Source organism: Octopus bimaculoides, chromosome 5, assembly GCF_046866305.1.
Source record: "Octopus bimaculoides isolate indiv1 chromosome 5, ASM4686630v1, whole genome shotgun sequence".
NCBI classification, from domain to species: domain Eukaryota; kingdom Metazoa; phylum Mollusca; class Cephalopoda; order Octopoda; family Octopodidae; genus Octopus; species Octopus bimaculoides.
Window position 1 is genome coordinate 77,418,840 of NC_142932.1, and position 14,666 is coordinate 77,433,505.

General features: G+C 34.7%; 1 protein-coding gene across 7 annotated transcripts in view; it reads left to right on the forward strand.

The window, feature by feature from the left end:
* Window positions 1–14,666, forward strand: part of LOC106877418 (signal peptide, CUB and EGF-like domain-containing protein 1) — a 381,546-nt gene that overhangs the window by 294,494 nt on the left and 72,386 nt on the right. For 4 of the 7 annotated variants that reach the window (XM_089352467.1, XM_089352469.1, XM_089352471.1 and 1 more), the window contains 2 exons: window positions 5,669–5,692; window positions 13,635–13,766. In XM_089352467.1, coding sequence (XP_089208593.1) covers window positions 5,669–5,692; window positions 13,635–13,766 — 156 coding nt within the window. The remainder of the gene's footprint in view (window positions 1–5,668; window positions 5,693–13,634; window positions 13,767–14,666) is intronic. The other 3 variants (XM_089352468.1, XM_089352470.1, XM_089352473.1) reach the window with 1 other exon arrangement.

Below are 14,666 nucleotides of genomic sequence, written 5' to 3' on the forward strand. Positions count from 1 at the left end.
GGAGGTTTGATTTATTACCCTAAACAAATAATAAAATTTAGTGATAAATTCGCAGATATTCCGTTAAATTACCAGTCACTTTGCTTCTATAAGATTCATTGAAAATATATTTGGTCATCGAATATTAAAAGTATTACTTTGAGACGCCATATCCTGTGTATGTGTGTGTGTGCGTGCGCGGGTTGAGTGGGGGAGTATGTACGAATGTAGTATATATACATACATATATACATATATGCATACATACATACATACATACATACATGCATGTATTTAGACAGACAGACAAACAGACAAACAGACAGACAGACAGACAGACAGACAGATAGATAGATAGATAGATAGATAGATAGATAGATACATAGATAGATAGATAGATAGATAGATACACACACACACATACACATAGGTTTAGTGACGCGAACAGGAAAATAGAACTCAAAACATAACTATATATATTATACTATTCTATTAATGCTTTTACTTGTTTCACTCATTTGACTGCGGTCAGGCTGGAGCACCATTTTGAAGGGTTTTAGTCGAACAAATCGACCCCAGGAGTTATTTCTTAAGCCTAGTACTTATTCAATCGGTCTGTTTGGCCGAACCACTAAGTGATGGGGATGTAAACACACCAGCACCGGTTGTCAAACAGTGATGAAGGGAAAAAGAAAGATACAAGGACGCACACACACACACACACACACACACACAAACACACACATACACACATACATACATACATATATATATACATATATATATATATATATATATATATATATATATATATATATATATATATATATATATATATATATATATATATATATATATATATATATATATATATATACGACGGGCCTCTTTCAATTTCTGTCTACCAAATCCACTCATAAGGCTTTGGTCGGTCCGAGTCTATAGTAGAAGACACATGCCTAAGGTCTCACGCAGTGGGACTGTACCCAGAACCATGTGACTGAGAAACAAGCTTCTTATCACCCCCCCCCCACACACACACACACATGTATGTACGTATGTATCTATCTATATATATATGTATATACATATACGTGTGTGTGTGTGTGTGTGTGTGTGTGTGTGTGTGTGTGTGTGTGTGTGTGTGTGTGTGTGTGTGTTAGAAACAGAGAATGTGCAAGGAAAACATGTGGTACCGCTTTAGAACATTTGGTTTACAATTTAAACATAGTGGAGAATAGTTTTAGTAAATACATATATATATATATACATTATATATATACATATATATATATATATATATATATATATATATATATATATATATATATATATATATATATATATATATATATATATATATATATATATATATATATATATATATATATATGTATATATATGAAGAGAGAGGGGCGAGAGATTTGCAACATCTTATTGTTATTCATTTATACAGAGTTTTGGTCGATGTGCTTCGCTTCTATTCATTACTGATAAGATTTAAGAAATCAAAGGTAAGCATGCAGATATACATATATGCATACAGTACATACACACACATACATATACTAACATATAGACATCATACGTGCTACATACAAACATACATACATACATACATATTAGAACAGTGATGAGGGGAAAAAGAAAGATACAAGACTACAAATTCAAGCCATCAATGGAACTGTAAAGATATGTAAAACTTTCCAAAAGTTTAGCACATGAATACATATGCATACGCCTAGACATGAAAATATATACATAAAAACGCATCCATAAAACAAACATACAAGTCTGCACATACACTAACACCAAATACTGCACACACACACACACACACACACACACACATGCACAAATACCTAGATGATGTTGATAAAAGTTCCAATGAAGGAGCCTTGAATCTATGTTAGAGTCCGGCTCTTTCTCTATTGACAAGAAATACAGAAATGAAACTGATTGATAACATACATACATACATACATACATACATACATACATACATACATACATATATACATACATATGCTATCAGCAACAGACTTGCGCGTGCAGGTGTGGGATGATTTAAAATGTGTTTTTAAACATTTTCACTTCCAATTATGCCGACCTAAAGAAGCACAGATCAATAAATGACTTTTCCCCTTCTTTCATAAATAAGTGAAAGACTTTCTGCTCACCAACTTATCCTCATTCATATCAGATTTTAGAAAACATATTTTCATCACGTAGAGTTTCGCTCAAGTAGTCATGATGGACATCGATAAGAACACCACGAACACTGTCATGAATGTATATATATAATCATTGGGGACATTTGTTTCTGTTAAAAACCTGGGCGTGTCAAACAAATACAATCTGTAAGCGGAAGAATAAAAATGTACAAGACTTTTATCAAGTTTAACATGCAATATTTCATTCCTTTTTGTTATCTAAACTCTAACGATAGAGATTTTCTTTGTTGAAACTCACTCCTTCCTTATAGGAATTATTCAAATAATTAAAACAAATAACGTACGAGTATAAATGAGATCGAAATATGTCATATAGACTTAGAGGAATTCACTTTTTTTTTTCGTATAAACACTTCTTCCCACTAAATTTTTGCCATTTATACAAATGTTACAAAAGAATTTTGTTTGTTTCCTTTAAATAAATACTAAGAAGCATCAGTTTAGAGAAGATCGCAGGAGTATACAAACAAAAAAAACTGGCAAATAACACGTGGGATCTATAGCACGTGGTATATGACACATGGTATATGACACGTGGTGTATGACACATGGTATATGACATGTGGTATATGCCACGTGAGTTACTACAACATATATGATGGCAAAGAAATTCTAGTGGAATTATCAATTTAATCAATACATGTACCAATAAACTGTACCAATACATGTACCAATAAACATGTACCAATATATGTACCATGGGAAGATCCTTCGGTCTGTTACATGAAGAGTATGAGGAGCTAGTGTTATGTAATATATCCCGACTGCTTACACCTCAGCGAGAAATAGCTGCTCCAGTAAGCTACGTTCGTTGAAAAGGAATATGTTGTTCCACATAATAAAATCACCTGTCTGGCGAATATGGTGGGTGGGCATAGTTTCCCATTCAAACTGCTCCAGCCTTTGGAATGTCATCTTCGCTGTAGGTAGCCGAGCATTTTCCTGGGGAAGAACACTTTTTGTCTTGAAACCAAAGATGGTAGTTTTTCTTCTAGTGCTGACTTAAGCCGCTGAAGCTGCTCGCATTAGATCTCCTTTGTTATCATTTGGTTTGGGTTTAAAAGTTCAAAGTGGACTAAACATTTCATATTCCACCAAACAGATAACAACACCTTACGTTGTGTGAAGACCTTCTTTAGCCTGGGGTGCCAGTGCTTCTCCTTTCCCTACCCACTGTTTTCGGCGCTTGACATTTTTATAGAGAACCCATTTCTCGTCACCAGTCACTATTCGGTCCAAAAAGAGTTCATTCGTGAGACGTGGCAGCAAAGAAGAGCACACATTCACTCTCTACGCGCGATTAGACTCGAAAAGTTTGTGAGGCACCAATTGACTCAATTTTCTAATTTTTCCGATGGCACGTAGGTGTCGATGAATGGTTGAATGACTAAATCCAAGCTTTTCTGCTAGTTCCTCAACAGTTACGATGGGATTTTGTTCCTCGAAGGTTTGCAGGACTTCCTCATCGAGCTCTACACATCTTCCAGGATCAAGCTCATCTTCTAGGCTGTAGTTTCTGGCTCGGAATTTCTGGAACCACCGTTGATACTGGCTTATGCTTATTGTCCGATCTCCATATGCCGCATTAATATTCCTCGCACTTTCCGTTGCGTTGTTGCCTTTATTGAACTCATAAAGCAAAATATGCCGAATATGCTCCTTTGTCACTTCCATTATAGCTTTGAAAAAATAACTGTTAAAATCGAACTGCAATCTTCAAAACTTGCACTAAGGATAAAAACATGGTAAAATCTCTACCTGCTTTTATAGCAAATTGATGCAGGTAGTTTATCCCGTCCCTCTCCGACATTTATTTCATGCAATTGAGAAAAAACGCATTATTTATGGAATCATACATAAAAGTTGTAAATACTTCTATTTGAAAGGATCTGTAGTTATTCTGAGGCGAATTTGGAATGTAATTAAGCATCATAACCGTGGGCACCATGGTTAAAGGAGCTACGAAGTGAGTACAGTACAAGCATCTCAGATATGTCTTCGCTGTCCAGGAACACGGAACTGTAATTAATTATGTGATCAATAAGAGAGATAAGAATGTCTCCAAACCTACACGTTAAGACGGAATGCGTGTATGTCGATTGTGCCATACCAGTATCAAAGATACATCTTGCATACGTAAATCACATACTGATGTTATTAAGTGTTTAAGTAACAATCGCGAAAAATTAGAGTTTACAGGCAAAGGTATGAACCATCTAACTTGCGTTTTGTAAATTTAACATACACATACACACACACACATACACACGCATATATATATGTATGTATGTATGTATGTATGTATGTATGTATGTATGAATATGTATATATACATATATATTTCCATAACATTTGAATATCTACATAAATCCACAAATGTCTCTCTCGCGTACACACGTTTTGTGTGTGTGCATACATACATACATACATACACACACACATATTATGTATGTGTATATATATATATATACATATATATACATGTATATGTATATATATATATATATATATATATATATATATATATACACACGCACGCGCGCAAACAAAAGCACATCTTCAAAAACAATCAAATGAATTCCTTTTCTTTTTCGTTTTCTCTGAAGAAAAGAAATATGGGCGATGGAAAAGTATTGAGAATGAGAGACTGTGTCAGAACTAGATGTAATTAAAGCACTAACATAACATGTGTGTATGCGTGTGTGTGTGTGTGTGTATAGGTATGTATGTATACGCATATGTATATATACATATATACATATATACATATATACATACGTATATATATATATATATATATATATATATATATATATATATATATATATATATATATATATATATATATATATATATGCAAGTTTGTATGTATGTATTTATATTTATATTTGTAAGGAAGTAAGACTAAGTTATACTGTACAAGACTTGAACAACAGAGCAGATGTATAAACTTAGAAGAGGGATGGAAGGTGGAATTACTGGGATTAGAAAGAAGGAGACTATATATATATATACATATACCTATATATATATATATATATATATATATATATATATATATATATATATATATATATATATATATATATATATATATAAAGACATGAAATTGCGTGGGATCTAGAAGATTAGTTTAGCAGGTGGCTCTTTGCAGAGGTCACTGTAGTGTAAAAAAAAAATGGTAAAGACTAAGATTGTTAAAGTTACAGTAGGAGACTGGTGCTGAGGAAGTTTTCGGTTTTTTTTTTCGAATTTTATTTAATTTTACTGAGTTTTTTCTGATTTTTCTTTTGTTTTTTTTGTTTTGGAGGGGTTTGTTTTGCTTTGTGTTGTTTTTGTTTTTTGGGTTCTTTTTTGTATTATTCTTTTGGTTAAATTTTCAACTTACTCTCACTTTTCTCTCTAATTGTCAATCCTGTGGATATACATACAATTATTGCGGCACTCACTAATAGACATTTCTGGAATGCAGAGACCTGGTATGTAGAATGGAACCTATTGGCGACATTCCTCGCTGTTTGCGAACTTTTTTTTTCATTATTTTTATTTATTCATTTATTTTGTCACATTTTTGTATTTTTTACATTTTATTTATTATTTTTTTCCTTTCATTTTGATTTTTCCGACATCTGAACACTACCGGCTCTCTTCAATGCTCTCTCGATACGTATGCAGACACATGTATATGCATACACATATGTATCTATGTATATATATATGTGTGTGTGTGTGTACATATATATGTGCGCATATAAATACATATATGCTTGTGTGTGTGTGTGTGTGTGTGTGTGTGTGTGTGTGTGTGTGTGTGTGTGCGTGTGTGTGTGTGTGTGTGTGTGTAAATATATATAAGACTAAGCTTTTGCTGAACCGGATAGATGTGTCCAGTTTCGTTCACTGCTTAAAACCATTTCATTTCTTTTCATACTGGAATCTTGGAACCCGTTCCTTTTCCTTTCTTTTTCTCTCAATAAAGTACCCCCATCATTTATGTCACACTTATTTAAGAAGTCATTGTTTAATAATGCTCCCCATTCATGATGGATGGATACCACCCAGTTATATTGTTTCTAGTGTAGTGAATCTCTCTTTATAGATGTCTTCAGTAAAGCCACGAATTTCACTCGTTGAAAATATGGACCTGTAAGTGTACATACGAGATAGATACCAGTAAAACGAATACGTAAATCGTTTTTTGGTATTGGAAGTGATATCTTTGTGTATAGTGAGTCAATAAACAGGCATCATTAGAGACGGATTGTTGTTGAGAGTAATTTGGCTGCTATTTTTTTGTATTTCTAATGGATCACGTGACGACGTAGAGAGAGATTGTCATTGAATAAGTCTGAAACAGTGGCAAATCTCACAGCTAATATGCCTATAATATTAGGTCTGCAGAAGGCGACGAGCTGGCAGAAACGTTAGCACGCCGTGCGAAATGCTCAGCGGTATTTCGTCTGTCTCTAGGCTCTGAGTTCAAATTCCGCCGAGGTCGACTTTGCCTTTCATCCTTTCGAGGTCGATGAATTAAGTACCAGTTGCGTACTGCGGTCGATCTAATCGACTAACCCCTCCCTAAAAATTTCGGTCCTTGTGCCTGGAATAGAAAAGTATATTAGGTCTGCAGAAGGCAGCTAGCTGGAAAAATCGTTATGTCGCTGAGCAAAATGTTTAGCAACATTTCATCAGTCTTTATGTTCTGAGTTCAAATTCCTCGTAGGTCGACTTTGCTTTTCATCGTTTCGAGGTCGATAAAATAAGTACCAGCTGATCACTGGAATTGTTGTAATCTACTTACGCCCTTCGCCGAAATTACTGGCCTTGTGCCAAAATGTGAAACTAAACATAGCTCTGCAGGATTAGATCCGATTTGGAGGTAAATAACAACAATAACAGCAGAGAGTCCGTATAGAAGTCCTGGATATGATCTTATTTCTGAGCTGTTTTCAGTTCACTATCCACTCAAATCGAGTTCCCATATTAGCCTACCCCAACAGAGTGTCTCGTCGCGTTAAAATTTCTAATTTGCAGTATGGTGCGTGAGATTTTACTGTATTTATATTTACTATACCGGACGTTTTCCTAAATAGTTTCCTTCAGCCATATTGTTCATATTCATAGTCAGTGTTACTATATTCCCTCACCTGGTATGTATCTATGCACGCGCGTGTGTGTGTGATTTAAAGGATTATATTTCTGCACCTAAATATTGCTTCGTTAAATGATTGGTGGATTCAGTTTATTACAAAAGACCCAGTCATGGGATATGAATGTACAACTGGGAAAAAAAAGTTACGGTTCTTCCAGGGTTATCCAGACAACCCTGAGGCTGGGTGTAGTTTTGTGGTATGAGAAGGCAAAGAAGATAAACTTGATAATCTTGCAGTCCGAGGAGATGGATGTGACGTCAAACATTTGACTGAAGAGCACCAACTACCAAAAACGTTTTTAGAAAAACCCTTTTTTATTTGGTTCAACTTTTATCAGTTGAAATTGCTTAGAAGTAGCTTACTCTTGACTCGATAAGGATTTTCCATCATTTGGAACATATTTTTTTAGCTTTCACAGTCGATACAAACCTACCATATCACTATCCTTGGCTGAATCGTCTACACCCATATTAACCTCACATGAGATGAGTTGAGAATTTTTCATTCATATAAAATTATCGTTTTGTATCATCGTTTATCGAACAAGCATCAATAATTCAATTTTTTTCTCTTTTATATTAGTTATATTATAGCTTAGTTATAGTTGCTATAAATAAAGGTTTAGTTATAAATCTATAATACTCGTGAACACCAAACTGTAAGATCATTCCCTACTCCCTTCATGAGTTAGGTGATTCAAGTCATTCTTTTACTGTATTAGTATTGTTTCAAAGTGTTACTGTCAATATTTTTTGTTAAAGTGTAAAATTATTTTTTTAATACATTTTTTTTTTTTGCTGATTTGTTGGTTTCCGCAGTTTCGCGTTGTGTTTTTTGTTTTTTCTTTTCGCAAATTTTAATTATGGTTTTTAAAAGAACAGTAATTTAGATATCAGTAGTCCAGTTTGATACGTTATACAAAAGAAGATTTCTCAACACTTGGTTGTTTATCTTGTAGTTTGAATGATAATCTACTTTTTGTTATATGCGTCAGTGACTGAATTTGAAATGTGCGTTTGATACGACTCTGTAAATTATATATAGGTTTATATCTTGCTTGACTAGAAGTAAAATTGATTAGAACCGTTCTTGATTCAATGTCCTCTGTAGAAATTTTTTCGCCTTTCTAAATTTTATATTTACAATTAAGAAGATTTGGTTGCATGTACTATGAGTTCGTTAATTGTTTTAGATGACTATGAAGTTGCTAGAAAACATTGACATTATCTCAGTCCTCCCAGCTTTCATCAAATAGCACATTCAGGATGTGATAGCTGGAAGGGGAGAGGAGATAGTTGCACCATTAAACTCATTTCTGCTGAGTACACGGGAACAATGTGAAAAGTTGCAACTTACTCAAATACACAACATATATTCTTGAAATAGATGAAGTTATGAATAACAGCGTGTAAATATTCAGTGTATACATATTCGCGGTCACACACACACGCACACACAGATATGTATAAATGCATATATATATATATATATATATATATATATATATATATATATATATATATATATATATATATACATATATATATATATATAAATTAACAGAATGAGATAAAAATCCAAGCTGTGAAAGATTTCAGAACATTTATAAACATGAGGTCTTACAGCTGTTTCCGGGATATTTTATATATCCCTTCATCGGTGACGGTGTGAGAAAAAGGTTAAGCAATAGTTATTCTTGATAAGGTATGAAATAGAGAGTGAAGTGGAGGAATGAAAATAGACGTGAGATATGCAGAGATATTGTATCTTCAGTTCCATTATTTAGGTAGAATGGTATACATATAAGATTCCTGTACCTTGTGATTAAGTTCCAGTAGTATTTTAAAATGGTCATTCCAAGCATAGAGTTTGTAAACGGTCACTTCAAACAAAAAAAAACCCTCGATTCAATAACACCGTTTACAAACTCTATGCTTGGAATGTACATATATAGATACATGTACATATATACATAAATGTACATATATGTACATATATATATATATATATATATATATATATATATATATATATATATATATATATATATATATATATGTGTGTGTGTGTGTGTGTGTGTATGTATGTATATACATACATATATATATATATATATATATATATATATATATATATATATATATATATATATATTGAGGTTATGAGAGGTAATGGTGTCAAGAAGACCCAAAGGTGTCAGGTAATGCTGAGTAAGTACTATGGACAGACTATAGTCAAGCTCTAGGGTCGGTGATTATGCGAATGAGGAGTCCAACTTGGATCATATATCAGCATGTGTATATATAAAAGATTAACAGAATGAGAAAAAAATCCAAGGCTGTGAAGGATTTTAGAACGTTTATAAATATAAGGTCTTGCAGATATGTATATACATATATATGTATGTACATATATGTGTATATATATGTATGTGTGTGTATACATACATATATATGTATACGTATATATGCATATAAGCACACACACACAATATTTACGCTGCCCTCTGGAAATCTATTCTTACATTGCAGTTATATTTATATTAGAAATTTAATATAGCAATGTATGTGTAGCCGCCCTTCTACTGGTGGTCATTGATGTCATCGTCATCGCCATCACCACCATCACCACTATCATCCTCATTATCATTTTCAGCAGCAATAGCCCGTCCATCACCACCACCACCACCACCACCATCACCACCACCATCTCCTTTATCATCATCGTCGTCGTCGCCGTTATCATCATCGTCATTGTCATCGTCGTTGTCGTCGTCGTCGTCATCATCATCATCATCATCAATCTTCTCTTCTTCCACAAGCTTGTCGTTATCATCAGCAGCAACAGTAAAAGCAGCATCGCTTCCTTTCCTCTGCTTCTCCTCCTCCACCTGCACCTCCTTCTACTTCATCGTCGACGTCATCGTCGTCGTCGTCATCATCATCATCATCATCATCATCATCATCATCATCAATCTTCTTACTTTCTTCTTCTTCCTCATGCTTGTCATCATCATCAACCTCACCATCAGCAGTAGCAGTAGCAGCCGCAGCAATGGCAGTAGAGTAGCATCATCTTCTTCATTAGCTCCCTTTCCTCTTCTTCTCCCCCTCCTCCTCCTCCTCCTCCTCCCCCTCCTTTACCATCGTCTTCGTCGTCGTCATCATGATAAACAACAATGACAGCAGCAACGACGACTACAGTAACAATGTGTGTGTGTGTGTGTGTGTGTGTGTGTGTGTGTGTGTGTGTGTGTGTGCGTGCGTGCGGTGTTCCACAATCGCCAGAAAAATGCCGAGGAATTTTCTATCTTGATGCTCCTGATGGCACAGGTAAAACATTTGTACGATTGCTTCTCTCCAAGGGAAGATAACAAAAAAGAATTGCAGTTGCCGTACCATTGTCTGGCTTTGTTGCCATCATTCTCCCAGGAGGACGAACAGCTCATTCTGCTTTTAAATTACCACTAAACCTGGTCACAAGTGACAGCTCAATTTGTAACATAAGCAAAGATTCAGGTTCAGCAGAAGTGTTGTGCTAATGCCACCTCATCATTTGGGATGAGTGCACCATGTCACCTAGAGGTGCAATGGAAGCTCTTGCTAAGACCTTACAGGGCATCAGAAGCAACAATAAATCTATGGGAGGAGTTACATTAGTTGTTTTATCGGGAGATTTCAAACAGACATTACTAGTCATTCCGAGACTATCAAGATCTGATGAAATAAAAGCATGCATAGAATAAAGTACTGAAATTCTCCTTCAATACGAATGTACGACCTTTATTACATGGGGACCAATGTGCAAAGTAGTTTTCAACTTGGCTCCTCCAACTAGGAAATTGGAAAGTACCGTTTGATAGGAAAGGTAAGATCAGTTTGGCTCCTATTGCCATCACGGTGAATTCCCCAGCTGAATTGAAGAACAGGGTATTTCCAGACTTTAGTAATAATTATAATTCACATAAATGGTTGTGTGAAAAGGCAATTCTTGCTCCAAAAAATAAGACAGTAGCAAAGATTAACCATGAATTAATGAATAATATTCCAACAGTCATTAATAAGTACAAATCAGTTGATTCAGTCCTTGGTGAAAATCAAGCTGTCCATTACCCAGCAGAGTTCCTTATTTCTTTTGAGCCACCTGGAAGTCTTCCACATAAACTTTTTCTGAAGGTAGAAGTTACAATAATGCTTCTAAGAAATTCAGATCCTCTTATATTATGCAGTGGGACAAGGTTGATTATGAAGACATTACCACCTAATGTGACAGAAGTTACGATCATCAATGAATGTGCCTCTGAGGAAGAGTCTTTCATTCCAAGAATTCCAATCAAAACAACAGGCATGTCATTTGAGTTCAAATGAACGCAATTCCCAGTGCGACTTTGTTTTCCAATGTCTATTAGTAAAGATCAAGAACAGTCTTTGAAATCTACTGGCTTGCTTTTCTCATGGTCACCTTTATGTTGGTTACTCCAGGGTAGATAGTGTGCAAGACTTATTTGTCTATGCTCCAAACCAGAAAACAAAGAACGTTTTTTACCCAGCTCTTACGTAATTTCCTTCAGCATATGAAGTACAATTTATCTCCTATCATAAAAGTGGTAAATTTTGTATTTTCGTTTATTATCATTATTACTATTATTAATATCATTATTATTATTATTAATATTATTATTATTATTATCATTATTATTATTATTATTTTGTATTATGAATTCAGAATTGATTTCCCAATTTTCTATACAACATATTTTGCTTTTTCCTTCCAATATATAAGGAAAAACTTTATTCCCGGGCAACGTCGGGTACCTCTTTGCTATTATGTTAAACTGTCGTATGTCCAAATTTAGCTACATGCATTTTTTTTTTTTTTCAATATTTCATTTTGCTTACAACAGCCTGTTCTTTTGGTCAAACTATCGTATCTCCAGCTACTCCAGATGCCAAAATATGAAAGCTGTCAAAGTGTAGTACAACGGTTTAACATTTTTCAAAAGTGTAGCAAGTCCCACATACGATAATATCATACCTGCATGGAGTTACGATTTTATATACCCAACAAAGTATTATTATTAAGCTGAAATTGTTGCTAATCTAAAAAGAAATAGAATGGTGAAATTATTTTTTCATTTTCTGAAAAAGCAAAGAAGGATTACGTTCTGAATTCAAATTCCATGGAGATCAGCATTGACTTTCATACTTCCTAGTTTAGATGAAATAAATATAAGTATTATTAAAGTCCTGAGGAAGATTTATCATTTCTATAAATTATCTAAGATCTAAAAGGAATCATAAAAACCATTATTCATTCTTCCTTTTTCTTTTCTTTTTTGTTGTTGTTGTTCTTTTTATTTACATTTTATTTTTTATATTTTGTACCAATCATTGGAACGAAAAAAGGGATTTGGGGGCACCGCCTTAAAGAGCAGGATTTTAGTTGAGCAAATCGACCGTAGTACTTATTATCTTCTTAAAGTCTGCTACTTATTTTTCGGTGTCTTTTACCGTACCACTAAGTTACTGAGACGTAAACAAACCAGCACTGGTTATCGAACGGTATGAGGAACAGTTACAAAGACATACACGCTAAGATACACACATACATAGATATGTATCTACATATGTGTGTGCGTGTGCATGTGTGCGCACGTGTGTGTGTGTGTATATTCCGTAATAGATAGATAGATAGATAGATAGATAGATAGATAGATAGATAGATAGATAGATAGATAGAGGAAAGTTACTGAAAAAAGTGGTAAATGCGTCAAAAAGAAAATGTTGAAGCATTATACACACACACACACACACACACACACACACACACACACACATATATATATATAATGACGCTTATATATATATATAAAGTGTGTGTGTTTGTGTGTGTGTGTGCGTGTGTGTGTGTGTGTGTGTGTGTGTGTGTGTGTGTGTGTAAGTGGAGGATGATTTTACTTTATGTATATATGTATGAAAAGCAAAAATATACCGATACGTTTTCACAGAATAGATGGCTTTGTATCATAGGAGCAAGCGTGGTTGTGTGGCTAAGGAAATTACTTTCCAGTCATGTAAACTCGGGTTCAGTTCCACAAAACGGTACCTTAGGAACGTGTCCGAAGCCTTGTAAATGCATTTGGTAAACTCTAACTGAAAGAAGGCTATCGTATAGATAGATAGATAGATAGATAGGTGTATTTTTCTGCATATTTCTTGTTTGTTTATTCATTATTTCCCTCTTTTCTTTCTTCGTTTCTTTGTCGTAGTTAACCTGTGCAGTCAAGGATTGCATAACTGCAGCACTGATGCGATCTGCATTGACTTAAGAAGAACGGGACGGAAACCTTACAAGTGCAAATGTAAATCTGGTTTCTATGGTAACGGAATTATCTGCTACGGTGAGTAAACCCCCATCGCCGCCGAAACATGTGAGACCAATTTTTTTCACAGAAATTATGTCTTTATACTCCATCTGCTTGTTTATCCTGTTTGTTAATCTCATCTTAATGGTAAGGCGGGCAAACTGGCTTAGCAGTTATCTAGTTCGTTGGCTTCACGCTGCTCGGTTGATATCCAGCCAATGTCGACTTTATGTCTAATCAAGCCAGTCAGAAGCAGTAATCAGTCAACGAGACGGGCAGCTTTTTCTTGAAAAGGGGCCTTCATAATGGGGGTATTATATGGTTTAATGGTTATGTAATAAGTATAGAGTAAATGAGTTAATTAATGAGGTTAAATAGGAAAACCATATTCAGTCTCGCCAAGTAATTCCGGAGTTAAAACACAGTGAGAAGACGACAGAGAGAGAGGGGGGGAAGAGACAGAAAGACAGACAGTCGAGCCGAGAGAGAAAGAGAGAGAGAGGGAGAGGAGACCGACAGACAGAGACAGAAACAGACACAGAGAGAGACAAAGAAAGAAAGAAAGAAAGAAAGAAAGAAAGAAAGAAAGAAAGAAAGAAAGAAAGAAAGAAAGAAAGAAAGAAAGAAAGAAAGAAAGAAAGAAAGAAAGCGGGAAGTAGATAAAGAAAGAATGAAAAGAGAAAGAGACACACAGAGAGGGGAAGAACAGATAGATAGACAGAAAGTGAGAGTGAAGGGGGGGGGGAGGAGAGTGAAAGAGAGAAAGAGGGTGAGAAAGAGGGAGGGCATGTCTGAGGCGTCCATGCAAGCAAAATAGTAGATTTGAGATCCAAGGTAGGATTTTAGGTAGATTTTGTTTTAGATGTATTTATTGCACGAAAAGTGTTGTTTCTTTCTCTAACGTTTTGCATGGTTCAAACTACACAAGTGAATGTT